At 46.3% G+C, this 19829-nt stretch overlaps 1 protein-coding gene across 1 annotated transcript in view; it reads left to right on the top strand.

The window, feature by feature from the left end:
- Nucleotides 1–13673: 13673 nt before the first annotated feature.
- LOC137299423 (calponin-2-like) overlaps nucleotides 13674–19829 on the top strand; it is a 44354-nt gene continuing 38198 nt past the window's right edge. Inside the window, exon 1 of the mRNA XM_067968157.1 lies at nucleotides 13674–13963. Within this exon, the coding sequence (XP_067824258.1) occupies nucleotides 13901–13963 (63 nt within the window). The 5' untranslated portion in view covers nucleotides 13674–13900. The remainder of the gene's footprint in view (nucleotides 13964–19829) is intronic.

A 19829-nucleotide genomic window follows, 5' to 3' on the forward strand; every position in this document is an offset into this window, starting at 1 on the left:
GCCCCTCCCCCACAGCTCCGACAGTGAGAACGCTACAGACTGAGAGTGTGCTTCTTATATTGTCTTTAAAATCATCATCCACATCTTCAAACCCCACCACAGTCTCGCCCCACCCTATTTCTGCAACCTCCTCCAGCCCTCCTTTCCCCCCCCCCGCTCCACCCTATGTTACAGGCTATTCAACTGTGGGGAGCTTCATGGGCAAGCCTGATGCTCTCCTCTCCTGACGTTTACACACATGCACTTTGCCTACATGGCAAGTGACTGTATATGAAAATTCACGTGAAGCACTTTGGGAGATGTTTCTGAGTGATGAATGCCAAGTCTGTCTCTTTCTTTTAATTTTTCAGCGGAGGGGACACTAGATAGCGATCAGGACCTGGAACCCTGGTTGATTTTTTTCACCCATCCCTAGTCCGGGGGAACTGAGGCCAATTGCATCACCCAGCCTCTCCTCTCCTGGTATCAGTTAACTTAGCACAGAATGGAGATCAGACCTGGAACCCTCCTGTGGCTCAGTGCCGTAGCAAGCAGTGCATCCATCCCGAGCCGATTCTTCATTCTTTTACTGTAACTTTTCTCGGGGAGTGGGGAATAGAGAGAGAAAAAAGGAACAAACAAATGGAATCAAAATAAAATGACAGAAGGACAGAGATGAGAGATATTGGGAGAGATGAGAAACAAAATGAAACCAAAATGTGCACACATTGTGAACTGAAGCTTGTGGCTGTCACAAGGAAACAGATCAAAGATTAATCTTGAGAGAGCTTGATACAACCAAGGGATAATAATAAATATCCTGCATATGATTCATTTTCAGTGCAGTAAATCCCCACCAAAAAAAATATACAACTTGGTTAGCTTATCTCGGAATTAAGTTGTGATAAAATAAAACCGTGCCTGCCTGTCAGGACACTGCCGGAATACCAAGAGGTTCAGTCTCATCCAAACAAAACACAGTATCAGGAATAGGCCGTACTGCCCAGGCACACATCCAACTCACTCAGAACATTGCATGTTGCTTCTGGCAGGTCACTGAGAGGAAGGAGGGCTGACCTCTCCTTGGGTTATTGTGGAAGTGGACAATGTATTTATAAAATAAGCTGCACAGCAGGTAAATCGGAAGAGGCAGTCAGCGCTCCCGATGGCTCAGTATGTAAGAGCATCACCTGATGTGATACTCAGTTGTACAGACTCTGGTTTGAGTTAGCTGATCTCAGCCAGGACTATGGTAAGGGTGCTGGAATTGGTCACAGCACTCCCGGGCTGGGAAGAGGAAAATTCCGACAGTGTTCTCATTCCCGATCACTAACCAGGGACCCCCGATGGAAAGTGTGCAACTTAGGGCGAGGACAATATTGAGCTCCATTGAGATGCCCCTCACAGTTGAACAGCCTGATGACACTTGAATAATAGCCATTCTGGTGTAGTACCGGAAGGTGACTGGCATCCATGGAAGAACATTCAAGTGAGGAATGCAGGAAAATGAGGGGAAGAAAGGGGGCTGCCAGAGCTAGGACCTGACAGGGACAGAAGAGCCCCAATCACCAATATGGCTGGTGCATAAGACCCTGGTTGCAGAAAAGTGAAGATAGGAATCTCTGTGAAATGCCAAGGTCATTGTCTGTAATTTCAGCAGCATCCCACTCCTGCTGCCGGATTCTATAAATGGATCGCTGATGGTTGAATGGGAGTGCAGGGAATATTATTTGTCACCGTGCAGAGACTCTGATCTCCAAGGCTCAGAGCAAGACTCTTGCAATGTCACTTTGAGGGATAGCTGGTCCAGTCCGAAATAGCAGCTGAACGACCAATTGAATTTACCTGCAAGTGGGTTGGACATCTGATGGGTCCAGTTCTGCTGTTTGACAATCAACAGACAACTGCAAACTTCACGAAGGAGTCCTTCAAATGGTTATCGATCACACATGCACACACACACACCCCCCCCAACAAAAACACAAACAGACTCACATAAACACACACATAAACACAAAGACACACACACATAAACACACACACACAAACACCCATACACATAAAAACACAAACACACACACATGTAAACACAAAGGGTTCGATTTTAGGATGGCCAAGCGGGTGTGTCGGGGGCTGGGGGGCTCGTAAAATCAGGAAATCCCGCAGCGGGTCTGGAGCCCGGCTCCAACCCGCCCACTTCCGGGTTCCCCAGTGACGTGTTCGGGTGCGCGCTGCTCCCACATGCGGGACTCCCACCGGCAATTAAAGCCGGCAGGATGACAATTTAAATACTTACTTACCAAGTTGAGGTCCTTGAGAGACCTCATTGACAGGAGATTTTGGCAGGGGTGCAATTTTCATGGATCCTCAGCGTGTTTCCCGTGCTGTGGGAAACACTCCCTGTTGGAGCAGACGTGTTTCAGTCAGCAGCCAGTGGGAGAGGCAAAGGATTTTTTGACAGTTGGGGGGAAAACCTCATTTATTGCAGCAGGGCACTCTGTCACTTCAGACAAAGTTTTGGCTGCAACACCTTTGTCTTTTCACTCAAAATTGTTAATTTATACCCTAAACTCTGCTGTGCAAACACATTTACCTACTTTGCGGACCCCCTTAAACTCACACCGTCAGGATGGGGGGGACGCCATGGCCGCATTCATCACTTCATCCGAGGACGAGCAACATCACCAGCCTCGCCAGGCACTCCGTCCACCTCCGCCACGTGGAGCTCCACAACACAGTGCTGCGCCACAGGCACCTGCACAAAATAGTCGTGCAACTACACATACACCCGCTGTAGGGTGACCCAGTGGGTGGCATCAAGTGTGGGTGTTCATGGAGAACCTCATGAAAGGGACTTATTACACAAGCCAGTCAAGAATGGCCAAGACGTGGCAGCAGTGGTGACAATTTAATATTTAATGCGAGTTGAACCAAAATCAAATATAAATTAAAAAATGACAAACCGTCAAACACCCTTGTGCATCCCCTTTGTGCTCACGAAACCTTTGCCTTACGCTTCCTACTGCTCATATGTAATGCATCCCCTGTGGCTGCAGCAGAGGTAGTGGCAGGTTGGGTAAGGGTGACCGTGAAAGAGATGCATCAGAGGGTGAGTATGAGACAGAGCCATGAGATTGTATGAGGATTGGGTTGAGTGGTAGTGTTGGGATGAGTACTGGGGAGGTGAGTAAGTGCAGGTAAGTTGAGGATGAGGTTTGAGTGGGTGTGAGGAGTGATGTGATAGAGTAGTGTTGGCAGTGCAGAAGGAGTTGTGGGGTGAGGGCGGTGATGTGGAAGACGGAGTGTAGGAGAATGAGTAAGTGTGCTCACTTTGGCTGACCTAGTTAGGTCATTGAAGCGCTTCCTGCACTGTATCCAGGTGTGGGATATGTTGCTGGTGCTGTTGACCTCCTCTGCCACCTCGAGCCAGGCCTTCTTGGTCGCAGAGCCAGGCCACTTCCTCCCGTCCACCGGGTAGAAGATCTCCCTCCTCCTCCTCCTTGCCCCATCCAGTAAGACCTGGAGTGAGGCATCATTAAACCTGGGAGCAGCCTTTCCCCTGGGCTGCTCCATGCTGTAATTTTGACTGTTTGTTGCAGGAGCAGCATTGGAGGACTGCCCCTTTAAATAGGGCTCCTCCAGCTGACAGCCTGACATGTGGGTGCGCAGTCCGCCCACTGCGCAGGTTTGGGAAACCCGGAAGCCAAGGTAAGTGGCTTCAATTTACCCGCGATCGTGTGGGGAACCCACTGATTTTACTGGGCGGGTTACCCACGCGCCCAGTCGACCCCCCGCTGCCAACCCGCCTCCCTGGTAATATCGGAGCCAAAGACACACACACACACACACATACACAAAAACACAAACGTATACATAAATGCACACACATAAACACAAATTCACACACACACTCACACATGCACACATACAAACAAAAAACATAAACACACACACCCAATCAAAAATACACACACATAGACATACACGCACACACAAACATTAACACAAACACACACACAAACACACACACACACACACACCAGGTCCCATCCCCAATCTGTGCTGAGTTAGCTGATCTCAGCCTGTGCGTTATTTGGGAAGGGGGGCTAGAGTTGGCCTCACCAGCCCTGGATTAGGGAGGGGGAAACTCCCCTGCTGCATGCATGGACTCTGGGCAAGGACAGGATCAAGCATAGTTGTGATGCCCCTCACAGATGAATAGCTGACTAATACTCACTATCAGAGCTCACGCATGAAACATGGGCACTTGGGTGGAGACACCGGGTCAGCAACTTCAGGAGGGGAGGTGAGGAAATTACTAACTACTCCGCATAAGATTGCCGCACAGTTTGAAGATTTCAGCGAGAGAGATGTGTCTCGTGTTATCCAGCAGCTGATGTTTCCAGTGAGTACTGTGCATCCTTCTGTTACTTGGCACGTCAGCACTTGTTGCCACATATGCACAGCAGATGGTCCCTGTTCCTCTGCCAGAGCACATGCCATCCTCCCACTGGCATTTACATTCAAGCAACCACAATCCCACAAGTAGGCTCCAGCCGTGTGTTGTAATGTTGTTTTCATAGTTATCCCATTAACTGCTATTCAGCCTTTAATCCTCTTGTCTTTAACATTTTTGATGGGTGTATTTTTCACTATGGTTCCCTCTTTATATTTTCTGTATTTTTATCCCGTTTCTACATTCGGCCATCCTGATACTGGAGCTGACAGAGTGGCTGCAGAATCTTCTTCCAGGGTACGGCCTGTGCTCGATGTAATCAGCCCCACCCCTTGAACTGGGAGGCACTGCGATCTCCACTCGATACCTCTTTGCTCAGCGTGGCTCAGGGACTGAGCACAATAATGTTGTATATGTATTGGTGTGTGTGTCTCTGTCTGTCTTTATCCATATATTTGTTTATGTCTCAGTATGCTTGTCTGTCTGTCAAGTCTGTACCTGTCTATTGTATCTGTGTTTATGTATGTGTGTGTGTTTATGTCTGCTGTGTGTGTGTTGTGTCTGCTGTATGTGTGTGTTGTGTCTAAGAACATAAGAACATAAGAAATAGGAGAGGCGTAGGCCATACATCCCCTCGAGCCTGCTCCACCATTCAATAAGATCATGGCTGATCTTCGATCTCAACTCCACTTTTCCGCCCAATCCCATTATCCCTTGATTCCCTTAGAGTCTAAGAACCTATCGATCTCAGCTTTGAATAACTCAACAACTGAGCATCCACAGATCCACAGCCCTCTGGGGTAGAGAATTCCAAAGATTTACAACCCTCTGAGTGAAGAAATTTCTCTTCATCTCAGTCCTAAATGGCCGATCCCTTATCCTGAGACTATGCCCCCTAGTTCTGGACTCTCCAGCCAGAGGAAACAGCCTCTCAGCATCTACCCTGTCAAGCCCTCTCAAAATCTTATATGTTTCAATGAGATCACATCTCATTCTTCTAAACTCTTGAAACATTTGCCTGAGGAAGGAGAAAATCTCCGAAAGCTTGTGAATTTAAAATAAAATTGCTGGACTATAACTTGGTGTTGTAAAATTGTTTACAATTGTCAACCCCAGTCCATCACCGGCATCTCCACATCATAAACTTCAGAGAGTATAGACCCAATCTACTCAATCTCTCCTCATAGGACAACCCTCTCATCCCAGGAATCAATCTAGTGAACCTTCGTTGCACCGCCTCTAAGGCAAGTATATCCTTCCTTAGGTAAGGAGACCAAAACTGTACACAGTACTCCAGATGTGGTCTCACCAAAGCCCTGTACAGTTGCAGCAAGACCTCCCTACTCTTGTCCTCCAACCCCTTGCAATAAAGGCTAACATAACACTTGCCTTCCTAATTGCTTGCTGTGCCTGCATGTTAACTTTCTGTGTTTCATGTACAAGGACACCCAAATCTCTGTGAACACCAACACTTAATAGTTTCTCACCATTTAAAAAATATTCTGTTTTTCTATTCTTTCTATCAAAGTGAATAACCTCACATTTCCCCACATTATACTCCATCTGCCACCTTCTTGCCCACTCACTTAACAAGTCTATATCCCTTTGCAGACTCTTTGTGTCCTCCTCACAGCTTACTTTCCCACCTAGCTTTGTATCATCAGCAAACTTGGATACATTACACTCGGTCCCCTCATCTAAGTCATTAATATAGATTGTAAATAGTTGATCCTTGGGGCACTCCACTAGTAACAACCTGCCAACCTGAAAATGACCCGTTTATTCCTACTCTCTGTTTTCTGTCCTTTAACCAATCCTCTATCCATGCTAATATATTACCCCCAACCCCATAAGCCCTTATCTTGTGTAACAACCTTGTGTGGCACATTATCGAATGCCTTTTGAAAATTCAAATATACTACATCCACTGGTTCCCCTTTATCTACCCTGCTAGTTACATCCTCAAAAAACTCCAGTAGATTTGTCAAACACGATTTCCCTTTCATAAAACCATGTTGACTCTGCCTAATCATTTTATGATTTTCTAAGTGCCCTGTTACTACTTCCTTAATATTGGATTCCAGCATTTCCGGAAGACTGATGTCAGGCTAACTGGCCTGTTGTTCCCTGTTTCTCTCTTCCTCCTTTCTTGAATAGTGCTGTTACATTCGTTACTATCCAATCCACTGGGACCTTTCTAGAATGGTCATTCTGAGGGAATTTTGGAAGATCACAATCAATGCATCTACTATGTCTGCAGCCATCTCTTTTAGAACCCTAGGATGTAGGCCATCAGGTCCAAGGGATTTGTCGACTTTTAGTCCCATTAATTTCTCCGGTACTTTTTCTTTACTAATATTAATTCATTTAAGTTCTTCACTCTCATTAGCCCCTTGGTTCCCCACTATTTCTGGTATGTTTTTTGTGTCCTCCATTGTGAAGACAGATACAAAATATTTGTTTAACGTCTCTGCCTTATTCCCCATTATAATTTCTCCTGTCTCAGCCTCTAAGGGACCCATGTTTACTTTCACTACTCTCTTCCTTTTTATATACTTGTAGAAGCTCTTATAATCTGTTTTTATATTTCTTGCTAGTTTACTCACATATTCTATTTTCCCCCTCTTTATCAATTTTGTGTGCTGTATGTGTGTGTTTGTGTCTGCTGTGTGTGTTGTGTCTGCTGTGTGTGTATTTGTGACTGCTGTGTCTGTGTTTGTCTGCTGTGTGTCTGTGTTTGTGTTTGTGTCTGCTGTGCATGTGTATGTGTGTCTGTGTTTGTGTTTGTGTCTGCTGTGCATGTGTATGTGTGTGTGTGTTTGTGTTTGTGTCTGCTGTGCATGTGTATGTGTGTGTGTGTTTGTGTTTGCTATGTGTATGTTGGGCCTGCTATGTACGTGTACATATTTGTGTCTGCTGCGTGTGTGTTTGTGTGTGTGTTGTGTCCGGGGTACGTGTCTTTGTGTGTGTGTTGCGTCTGCTGTGTGTGTTGTTTCTGCTGTGTATGTTTGTATCTGTTGTGTGTGTGTTTGTGTATGTGTGTTTGGGTCTGCTGTGTGTGTTTGTGTCTGTGTGTGTTTGTGTCTGCTGTGTGTATGTGTGTGTGTTTGTCTGTGTCTGCTGGGTGTGTGTGTTTGTTTGGGTTTTTTTTTGTTCGTTCACGGGATGTGGGCGTCGCTGGCAAGGCCGGCATTTATTGCCCATCCCTAATTGCCCTCGAGAAGGTGGTGGTGAGCCGCCTTCTTGAACCGCTGCAGTCCGTGTGGTGACGGTTCTCCCACAGTGCTGTTAGGAAGGGAGTTCCCTAACTACACAGAAGCATCAAGTTTCTGGTTGAATCTTTTAAGGTTTGTTTATTGTCCAGTCATAGTCGATAAGTGCAAGTAGACCTAATCTCTGCTTTTCTGCACTAGCTGCACAACTGATACAAATCTGTTCTCCCTGGAGAAAAGCATATAACAGCTCAACAGGATGCAACCAACCCAGAACATTCTCAATGCAACATTACCAATATGTTGGGCATTACAAATGGGCCTCAAACCTGCATGTTACAATGAATCAATGCATTAATGCACTGTCCCACCCGAGCTCCCTCTGTGAATATGCTGTGAAATGTCCTTGGCAGGCTCCACTGAGACACTGAGCTGAAACATACTTTGTTCCATACACTTTGCAGGAAGTGAATGAAAATAGCGGAGGAAAGAATAACTGGGAAGGTCCAGTGGGTAGATAGTTGGGGGGAGCTGACCCAAAGATGGACCTTCCAGCTAATATGCTGAAGGGATACAGCTCATCTTTTTGTTCCTGCACGTGATGCAGGACCTGCCTCTCCAGGTGAGACAAAAAAGAACCTTTCTCGGATTGCACAGATAATAAATCTAACCTCTCCGGTCGAGAGAACAGGAGCTGGGAACAGAGGTGATTGGAAGGTGTCACTGAGTCTCACAATAGGCGGATACTGTAGTGTCACGTCCCATTGACCATTATAGAATAACCAGAAGCCACAGTTGCAAGCGAGCAATAAAGAAACCATGTTCACCCTCATGTATCTGTTGTGCAGACTTAGATACTCTTTGCCTGATCCAATTGTTAGTTTTAAAGACAGACTCACATATATCCAGCATCTTATCATATTTCCTAGAAATATCTCAAAGTGCTTCACAACAACAACAACTTGCATTTATATTGCACCTTTCGCGTAGTAAAAACGTCCCAAGGTGCTTCACAGGAGCAATCAATTACTTTGAAATGCAGTGAGTGTTGATAAGTAGTCAAATACAACAGCCATTTTGTGTACAGTAAGATCCCACAAAAAAGCTGCTCGTGGAATCTTCACTGAAATCCTTATACATGCCTCTACACTGAACTATTTTAAGCCTTCTTTGTCAGTCTCCCATCCTCCATAAGCTCCAACTTATCTAAGTCTCTGCCACATGTATCTTGTCCCACACTAAGTCCCGTTTGTCCATCACCCCCACCCTCACTGACCTACACTGGCTTCCCACTCAACACGTTAAGTTCGAAATCCTGCCCTTGTCTATAAATCCGTACATAGTCTTGTCCTCTCTATCTCTACAATCTCCTTCAGCACTATATCCCCTCCCGAACACTACATTTCTCTGACTCCAGCTTTCTTTTCGTCACCCCTTCCTTTGTCCACCGTTGGCAGCACTGCTTATAGCCACTCAGTCCCACTCTTTGGAACTCCCTCCCTGAACCTCTCAAAACATAGAATTACATGGAATTTTATGGCACAGAAACAGGCCATTCAGCCCATCTGGTCTATGCCGGTGTTTATGCTCCACTCGAACCTCCTCTCACCTTACTTCATCTCACCCTATCCTTCTATTCCTTTCTCCCTCGTGCACTTATCTAACTTCCCCTTAAATGTACCAGCCCACCTCTTCAACCAAGTTTTCAATCATCTCTCCTAAACCCTCCCTTCCTGTCTGGGCGTCACATGTTTCCTCACATGTCTTTGTGAAGCACTTTGAGACTTTCCTCTGTTATAATAAGACCAATATGTTGTTGAATGAGCAGTTAATCTGTTCTTGTCGGTATTGTTTGAGGGAAGAATATTGGCCAGGGCAACTCCCTGCTCTCCTCAAATAGTACAGCTGAACACACAGACAGGGCCTTGGTTTAACATTGCATCCTAAGAACAGCACCTCTGACAATGCAGCACTCCCCCAGTACTGCACTGATGTGTCAGTTTAGATTATAGGCTCCAACTTCTCACTCAGAGAAGAGAGTGTTACCAAATGAGCACGTGTTTATGTGTTTTTTTCTTTACTTCTGAGGTCCAGGGGTTCTAAAATGTTTTAAAACTTTCCCCAGAAATGTAAATGAGATATAGCTGAGGAAAAAGAGTTTTGTAAAAATTATTTAATTTGTAAAATATTCTCAAAATGGCAAATAGCTGATTCAATTCCTAATCGGGGCTCCATCCAGTCCCCTATTCACTATTGTATTACAAGACTATTTATTCTGGAGGAAGGTGGAGCGATACAGGTCTGGGAGGAGATTCTGGGTCACATGGAGAGGATCAGGTGGCAGGCAGGAAGAGAGACTCCTCAGGGAAGGTGGTTCCCAGGTGGTCAAGCCCACTTTAGGCAGCACCAGTGACTCGTAGTGATTGTGTCACATTCATTAACCCTTTAACTAACACCACCTTCACCACAACACCAGCCGGGCAGCAAATAATGAACACAGCCCTCCCCCACCAAACAAAATGATATCAACCCCTATGAGTGCCCCTAATGTTTCATAATAGATGCATCAGCCTTTGTGATCCTGATGCATACAGACCAGGAAAGTCCCAACTTGTGCTGAGTTAGTTGATCTCAGCCTGGGCATTGACAATTGACCTCTGTGTCATGGGTTAGGGAGGGGAAAATTCCTACTCCTGATTCCTGCTGGAAAGTGCACTGGAAAGTGTGTGGACTTTACGAGAGACGGGGAATAGCAAGTGATGCCCGCCAAAACTGAATATCTGACCGACAATCACTGCCCAGCTCATGCATAAAGAATGGCCAATTGAGTGAGGTACCAGAGGGCAGTCAGCACTAGTGGAGCCTGTACTCCCATGGGTCAGCATATTCAGGAGAGTGTAGGAATCTGATGGGAAAAGCTTCTCCAAGCTGTTCCAGTACAGCTACAACACTGGCATCAACCCGACATTGTGGAAAATTGCCCAGGTATGTCCTGTCCACAAAAAGCAGGACAAATCCAATCCGGCCAATTACCACCCCATCAGTCTACTCTCAATCATCAGCAAAGTGATGGAAGGTGTCGTCGACAATGCTATCAAGCGGCACTTACTCACAATAATCTGCTCACCGAAGCTCAGTTTGGGTTCCGCCAGGACCACTCGGCTCCAGACCTCATTACAGCCTTGGTCCAAACATTGGCAAAAGAGCTGAATTCCAGAGGTGAGGTGAGAGTGACTGCCCTTGACATCAAGGCAGCATTTGACCGAGTGTGGCACCAAGGAGCCCGAGTAAAATTGAAGTCAATGGGAATCAGGGGGAAAACGCTCCAGTGGCTGGAGTCATACCGAGCACAAAGGAAGATGGTAGTGGTTGTTGGAGGCCAATCATCTCAGCCCCAGGACATTGCTGCAGGAGTTCCACAGGGCAGTGTCCTAGGCCCAACCATCTTCAGCTGCTTCATCAATGACCTTCCCACCAACATAAGGTCAGAAATGGGGATGTTTGGTGATTGCACAGTATTCAGTTGCATTCGCAACACCTCAGATAATGAAGCAGTCCATGCCCACATGCAGCCATACCTGGACAACATCCAGGCTTGGGCTGATAAGTGGCAAGTAACATTCGCGCCAGACAAGTGCCAGGCAATGACCATCTCCAACAAGAGAGAGTCTAACCACCACCCCTTGACATTCAACGGCATTACCATCGCCGAATTCCCCACCATCAACATCCTGGGGATCATCATTGACTTAACTGGACCAGCCATATAAATACTGTGGCTACAAGAGCAAGTCAGAGGCTGGGTATTCTGCGGCGAGTGACTCACCTCCTGACTCCCCAAAGCCTTTCCACCATCTACAAGGCACAAGTCAGGAGTGTGATGGAATACTCTCCACTTGCCTGATGAGTGCAGCTCCAACAACACTCAAGAAGCTCGACACCATCCAGGACAAAGTAGCCCGCTTGATTGGCACCCCATCCACCACCCTAAACATTCACTCCCTTCACCACCGGTGCACTATGGCTGCAGTGTGTACCATCCACAGGATGCACTGCAGCAACTTGTCAAGGTTTCTTCGACAGCACCTCCCAAACCCGCGACCTCTACCACCTAGAAGGACAAGAGCAGCAGGCACATGGGAACAACACCACCTGCACGTTCCCCTTCAAGTCACGCACCATCCCGACTTGGAAATATATCGCTGTTCCTTCATCGTTGCTGGGTCAAAATCCTGGAACTCCCTTCCTAACAGCACTGTGGGAGAACCTTCACCACACAGACTGCAGCGGTTCAAGAAGGCAGCTCACCACCACCTTCTCAAGGGCAATTAGGGATGGGCAATAAATGCCGGCCTCACCAGCGATGCCCACATCCCATGAACGAATAAAAAATATATATTATTAAAAAGAAATTGCTACTTGGCAATGATTCAAAGCTATAATTTCATCCTGAGATTCAAATAATGACTATAAACCTTCTGAGCCTCGTTGTCAAACATCATCAGAAAGTATTTATCTGGCTCTCCCTTGTAATCAATCCCTGATATCCATTACCCTCTACTCAATTTCTAAACTGGCTGTATCTCCATGCTGTGACTGCAGTTGTCACTATGAATCACTTGCCATACTTTGCTCGCCTGATTGAGGGCTGGCCATATCCATTTGGTGACACTTGAGTGCACTCAAATGAGCACTATAAATAATCTTGTGCTGTAAGCAGCATTATTTACATATGAGCATTCTTACTTTCCTGGTATTCAGTGCTTGAGCCAGTGCAGCATCTCCTGACAATGCTGCTCTGGGGACTGGGTCCTCCCGGGGGGGAGATCCTTCTGATTCAGTCCTCAGTTTTCTTTACATGTTAGCAGTTGTGTAATCTTTGCCTGTCAGAGTGCTTTTCAGTTTTAATTCTTTCCCAGTTTTTTTCCCCATCTCCCCTGAAGGTGCTGACTCCTTTCTGGAGTACAGTTCCCAACACTGCCCTGCCCAAATGGCCATTCTTCATGTTTAATCCCAGATGGTGAGTATTGGCAGGCTATTCCACTGTAAAAAGCATCACCTGATCGCCACATGCTCGTTTCTAGCAGGACCAGTCACAAGTGGGAACCCTGGCTGATTTAATCTCCCTAACCTGAGGCCAATTGTACCATCCCTACCACCAGCCTGCCAAGAATAGTTAACGCTGCACAGACCAGGGATTGAACCTGGGGCCTTCCTGGCCTGTGTCACACTGGGCACCTGAACATTGGGGTGTTGCAGTTGAACTCAGCACCGCTGGGTTAGTGAAGGAAACGATCAACCAGCGTTCTTGCTCCTGATTGCTATCCCTGCTGGAAAGTGTGTGTCTGTGTGTATTGGATTAAGACATGCTTTGGATCAGATGTGAGGCCCCTGTGGACGAATAGCCTCCCAATATTCATTGACTAGATTTACAGATGAAGAATAGTCACTTGGATGAGGTAGCGGAGAAAAAAAAACAATGTTCTAAATGCCTCTATAATTAGACAAGTATTGTCTGTGAGAAATGTAAATTGATGTCCTTGAATTATGATAATATAGAATTTCAGAATCTGCAGCACAGAAGGAGGCTCTTCAGCCACTTGCATCCGTGCTGGGGCTGGCTCTTCAGCCACTCATCTACCCTAATCCCATTCCCTGCTCTTTCCTTAAACTCTTCTTAAATACAGGTCCAATTCCCTTTAAGATCATGTTCGGGTCTATGGCTCAGTAACTACTTGTGGTAAAGCAATCTTTGGTCTAATCACCCTCCGTGTGAAAAATTCTAACTTCCTCGTTAGTTCCCTGCTTGAGACATCAACCTGTTTTTTGTTGACAGAGCCGCTGCGTATTTTCTGTTTTTAACTCCAGATAATACTTTTTTTTTAAATCCACCTGGGCTGCACTAACTCCTTGCCTCGCTATATCGTTACTTTTCTGCGGTATGTTTTGGGTGGTATGAAAACGTGATGTGATTGCTTGACGTCAGTTTCCTGCAGCTTTCTCAGTGAATTCCCAAAGATTTACAGAATTGGAGGAGGGGAGACCAGAGCAGCCCAGCCTGGAATTTGTCAAGTTTCTGCCCATATATGGGCGTGTGCGCGCTGAGCGGGCGGGGAAGAGAAACTCGAGGTGAAATTCACTCGCTGTTGAAACTGATCAAAAGGACACAGAAACTTCACTGCTTTCTGCATTTTTAAAAAAAGAAACTGCGTACAGCCTGGGTTTAAAGTAACATTATAAAGTCTTGAACAGCATGTCTAGCAAACAGTTTAACGTCGGACCCTCGTACGGTTTAACAGCAGAGGTGAAAAATAGAGTAAGTTTAACTTTTAATTTGGAATTTTGAAGAGTCTGAAGGAACCGCTTTTTGTTTTGTAATCCGGCCTCAGGTAACTTTGTAATTGTCTGTGGGCTCAGCGTTGCTTCATGTTACTGGTAAGGTGACTTTTTGATGGCTGTTTTTTCTGACTTGTTTTTTTTCGCAGTAGCCTCTCTGGGCGTTGTCCCGCTTGCTGCTGCTGCAAGATTATATTAGATTAAGTATTTTTCTGTATCTTCCACCCCCATCTGTCTCTCGCTCTCGATCCTCGGTTAATTCTCTCTCTGTGCCTGCGACAATTTAACTCTCGCTCCAACCCGAAGAGTTGGGAATCTTTACCCGAGATCTGGTGGGCGGTGACTTTTTTTGTAAAAAGTGAAAGTTAATTTCCTACATGCTTTGCTTTAAGCGGTGTCAGTGCACCTTAATAGAAAGAGGACGCTTTGACCTCTCCTGAAAATCTTTGTTTGCTGTGTGATTTTACTGTTTTTTCAGGGGTAGATGGTGACCCGGGGTGAATGTCTGGGGTTTTTTTCGTTCTCTTTTATTCATCTTGTTTCTGGGATCCACGAGGTGGCTGGTCAACTGATGGGAGGGACTTCTATCCCCCTACACTCGTTCTCTGTGCTGTCATGAATGAAGTATTAAACTTCCTTATGTCAGTGTCCTTGCAATTGATATCAAACCAGAGCTAGATTTTCCATTGTTGAAGACCTTTTTAACTGTCGCTTATCAAGTAATGAGGGAAAAAGTCAAAATGATTTACAAGTTTTTAGAGCCTTGTGCTGAATTAGCTGATCTCAGTATGGGGACAATGAGGGGCTACAATCCCTCACCATTAAGATACTTGACCACAGTGAAAAGTTTGTGTAGATCTTGGGCAAGGACTTGCATTTATATAGCGCCTTTCACATCCCATGTCCCAAATGACTTAACAGCCAACAAAATACTTTTTGAAGTGTAGTTACTGTTGTAATGTAGGGAAACACGCACAGCAAGGTCCCCCCAACAGCAATGAGATAAATTACATAAATCTGTTTTAGTGATGTTGGTTGAGGGATAAATATCAACCAGGACACCGGGGAGAACTCACCTGCTCCTCTTCGACTTGTGCCATGGGATCTTTTACGCTACCTGAGAAGGCAGACTGGGCCTCCGTTTAAAGTCTCATCCGAAAGATGGCACCTCCAACAGTGCAGCACTCCCACAGTACTGCACTGGAGTGTCAACCTAGATTATGTGCTAAGTCTTTGGAGTGGGATTTGTACCCACAATCTTCCAACTCGGGGATGAGAGTGCTGGGCCAAGGCTGACCCTTAAGGACAGGATCGGGCTTGGCTGTGGTGCCCTCAAAAGCTGAAGCTCACTGTCTGTCTAGGCTCACACATGAAGAATGGCTGCTTGGGTGAGGTATGGGGGAGAGGGGCAGGTAATGGTTGTCTGGGGAACCTGTCTCCCAGCAAGAAACAACATCTCTGGGAGAGGAAGGGCAAAAACTGGGGGAGGGAAATGTATGTAGTCCAGGATGGTGAGCTGCTCAAGTTGTAAATTCCACCCCCCCCTTCCCTTTTTATATTTCCACTGTGCAATCAGATGTCTTAACACTGAGCTAAACAAGCGACTTAATCTTTGCTTTTTAAAACGGAGAAACATAAGTGAAGGGACCAGGCCCACAGCACAGGAACCCATCAAGAGTGGATGGTAGGACTGAAAGTGAGGAAATGATGGACAGGTGATAGATTTTGGGTTTTAAAAGTCTGTAGATTGTAGGAGGAAGAGGAGAGTGAGGGAAAGAAGTTACTGCACCGGTTTGAGATCTTGGGAAAGATCAGAAGATGGTGCAATGAGTCTTGGTTTCAGGATGTAGGGAGAGGGAGGATTGTGTAAGATGGGGAAGTTGGAGCATAGGAGGAATGACAGAGGGAAGTTCAGAGAAACACTGACCAACCAGACTACAAACTTTCCCTGTAGCCCTACTATTTTTAATCAAGGCCAAAAAGTCATCTTAACATTGAAACCACATTGGTGTTTTATGCATCAAACCTAACGACTTGGTGCTGTCTGAAGTGGATGTGTATTGTGTCCTTTCCCCTCCTCCACAAGCTCCTCCGCAACAACAATTTTACACATTTCACTCCTGTATTTGTGTAAACTTCGTGGCCAACAACCTACTCATCTTTCTCTTTCTACCCCCTTAAAAAAAAAATCCAAAATCTGTGCCTTTGTATCACTTGACACCCTGCAGTTGAAAGATGGTGGTTCTGAGATGTGAGAATTCTCGCCCTCCCTTTATATTTACAGAGCTGGTGCTGGTGGTGTGAGCTCTGCTCTGCCCTTTTTATATTGGAGTGGAAAACCAATTGGGCGTAGACCAATCTGCACACTCAAGGTTTCTGATTTTAGTGATCATTCTCTGGTGGATCTGTGCCGACAAGTGATTGGGGAAATAATATCACAGGACTTGCATGGTGCTGGTGGCGATGATTGGGGTGATGTGCAAATCACTTGGTCTGTATGAGTAGCTGGGCCTGCGCCAGTGGCCTGAGTCAGTGGGGGGAAAATTGGACGGGGCGGGGTCAAAACAGGCAGTACTGCATTGGTTGCCTGTTGAAGGCTCCGCCTGATATTCCATTCCATTGCCTTTTAATAGGCTGAAAATCCCGCGCGTGGTATAATGGGCTGCCCCGCCCATGTCCTTTTTCAACCCCAGCGGCTTCTGATAACAGTGGCAGTGTTTACAAAGCTGCAGTTCACCTTGCAGCACTGGTGGCAAAGGCTGGGACCATGGCTGGGGCTGCCACTGGCTGCAGGTAAATGTAGCCGAAATGCGTTGACTGTTACAGCCTTTGTAAAAAGCACAATCCTCATCAGAGAGTGTTCAACCAGGGATGCTAAAAATTCTGACAGAATTTGACCTGAAGTTCTCCTATTGCCTGATATCCACTGTGACTTAAACTGTACTCAGCTCAGCTCTGGAATTTACCCTCCTATTCTCATTGCTGGAGGACCCTTTTCCAAAAGATCCCAACCAGCACAGGGCAAGGTCCTGAGGTAGTGAGCTCAGTGTCATGTTTACTGACACAACATTAGGTGGCAGTCTGTGTAAACAATGCAACAGCATGTTGTTTGGACCTGCTTTAGGTACAGGTGCCCTTGGGTGCGAGTGGCTGTAATACCACAAGACTCTCCTTGGCCTAGAACCTACCCCTTCAAATCTTGCGGCAGATTCCATGGCACTGGAGGCTGCCGACAAACAACCAGCTGTTTGAAAGTCAGACCCTGAAAGTTTTTTATTTTGGTTGCATGATCTCACCTGAGGATTTGCACTGGGGAAACAGGATCTGTGGGCCACCCAAGTAGTCTGAGCACAACGAGAGATAAAACAGCAGGTAGGGCAACTTATCTTTTTCTTTTAAAAAAGATTGTTGTCATCAAGGTGAGGAATGTTTGTTCTGGAAATGGAGCTCTTCCTATTTCAGACACCCAGGTGGTAATTTTAACCCCAAAGAACCGGTGAGTTTGGGGCAGGTGGGAGGTTAAAATAACCGCTTTTTGAAGCAGGACTGCAACCCGGTTTCAATGCACCAACTTTCAGGTTTAACCCAGGTGCATTTGGATGCCCACGCACATCTGAAACCCGGAAGTCGCGTCCCCATTTAATGCTGGCGGGCGTATTGTTAAAGGGGGAATTAACATCATTGAAATAGTTGAGGTACTTTTTTTGTGGCTTCTAAGTCTGAAATTACTTTAACCTCACCTTCAAGGGTTTCCCATGGCTTCTCAATCTCACCAGTGAAACAGAGGCGATTAAACCTGCGATTGACACATCTCAATAAAAGCTCAGGCAATGCAGCTGGTCTCTCAGTTCTCTCAAGCGAATGTTTGGCTGAGGGTTCTTCTTGTGTTGAGACTGAGTTCTTTGTTGAGAAGGCTTTGGAGTCTCAAACTGACAAGATCAGAATGGGGCACGCAATGGATGTATTCCAGAGACTATTTGAGGAAGAGGAAAATGGCCATCCACGTTGTGCTGTGTCGGGATCTGCAGGTGCTAGAGACAGGTGCGGAGCAAGGACCTGGAGAACAGCAGAGAGGGGACCAACAGAAGGGCCAATATCACAGGAGGCACTACCCACGTGAAAGGGTATACAGGCAGAAGCTGAGATTCCTGGGAGCAGTGCCTATGCAGGCTCAGATTGAATCGGCGGGTGGTCGCAGACACCTGCAGCCTCCTTGAGGAATAGCTGGACCTGGTGTCCACGCATTGCCTGTTGCAGTGAAAGTAACCACTGCCCTCAATTTCTTTGCTTCTGGGTCCTTCCAGGTGACATCTCATGGGTGTGTCAATTGTCTGCACATAAGTGTATAAGGCGGGTGATGGATGGGCTGATTGCTGATTACGTGAACTTCGCCCACGACGATATCAGCCAGAATGAGGGGGCAGTGGGTTTTGCCTGTCTGTCTGGCTTCCCACATGTGCAGGGCACTCATCTGCTGGCGGCAACATTGAGGAAGAGGACAAGGAGGAGGAGGAAAATGAAGATAGGGCACCCATAACCAGACTATCCACGCACATTGATGTCAGGGATGCCCTCATTCCTCACAGGTTCGCGTAATGAAAGTTGCAAATTAAAGTAATTGACATATTCAGGCCTCCTGTCACAACCACCAACCCCTTCCCTTGCACAAAACAGTCCTTCAACCACACATACCCATTGGGTGAATGTGCAATAGTTGTATCGTCATGTATTGGCATTCATGATGAAGCAAATGAAAGGGCAACTGGACCCTCAGGATGCAATAATGGGCAAGATGTGGTAGTGGTGATAATCAACAGATGCAATGTGCCAAAATATAAAAAAATAATGAACAATGGGGCAGAAATTGCTTGGAGCGGCGAACCAACAGTGCTCTTCGCTCCAGAGATTTATACTAACCCACTAACTTGCCACGGTCTTTACTGGGTGCAATTCCTCGAATGAGACGAGCCCAGCATTCAAGCGAAGCTAGGACCGATGGGAGAAGTGAGAGGAGTGATCTCTCTCCTGCAATCTGAGCATTTTTGACAAGCTGTGTAAATCTCTGCAGGCTTGAAACTTGAAAACCAGGAAGTGAAAGGTACAATATTAAAATAATTTGTAAATATAGTTATAGACAGCCACAACTGGAGTATTGTCTCCAGCTCTGGGCACTGCACTTTAGGAAAGATGTGAAGGCCTTAGAGAGGGTGCAGAAGAGATTTACTAGAATGGTTCCAGGGATGAGGGGCTTTAGTTACATGGATAGACTGGAGAAGCTGGGTCGTTCTCCTTGCAACGGAGAAGGTTGTGAGGTGACTTGACGGAGGTATTCAAAATCATGAAGGTTCTAGACAGTAGATAGAGAGAAACTGTTCCCATTGGCAGAAGGGTCAAGAACCAGAGGACATAGATTTAAGGTGATTGGAGAAGTAGGAGTGCTTTGAGTGGAGATCCCACTTCCATGTCCCCTCTCGCCAACATCCCTCTACTGGGCCAGGGTCACATCACTCCTACCACTCTGCTGGAGAGTAGCTTGGTGCAGAACAGTGATGCCTTGTAAGGCCATGAATAAGGTATGTCATCCTGTTTAAGGCAGTAGACATGTTGGCATCCAGAGTCTGCACGGCCATGGTCATGGCCTGCATAGACTCATTTGAGAGCCGTGCTTGAAGCTCAGTGGAGACTGCCAATCTCTCCATTGCAGACATTCTCGCACTTACCTGCAACAACAATCCATTAGTGTTAGTGTTGGACTCCTCCATCCTCTCCGCTATTGTGGAGAGTGTGTGTGACACAGTTTCCAGTAACTCCAAAGGTGCAGCTTTACCTCAATCATTCTCCTTCTC

The sequence above is a fragment of the Heptranchias perlo genome, chromosome 29, assembly GCF_035084215.1.
Source record: "Heptranchias perlo isolate sHepPer1 chromosome 29, sHepPer1.hap1, whole genome shotgun sequence".
Lineage (NCBI taxonomy): Eukaryota > Metazoa > Chordata > Chondrichthyes > Hexanchiformes > Hexanchidae > Heptranchias > Heptranchias perlo.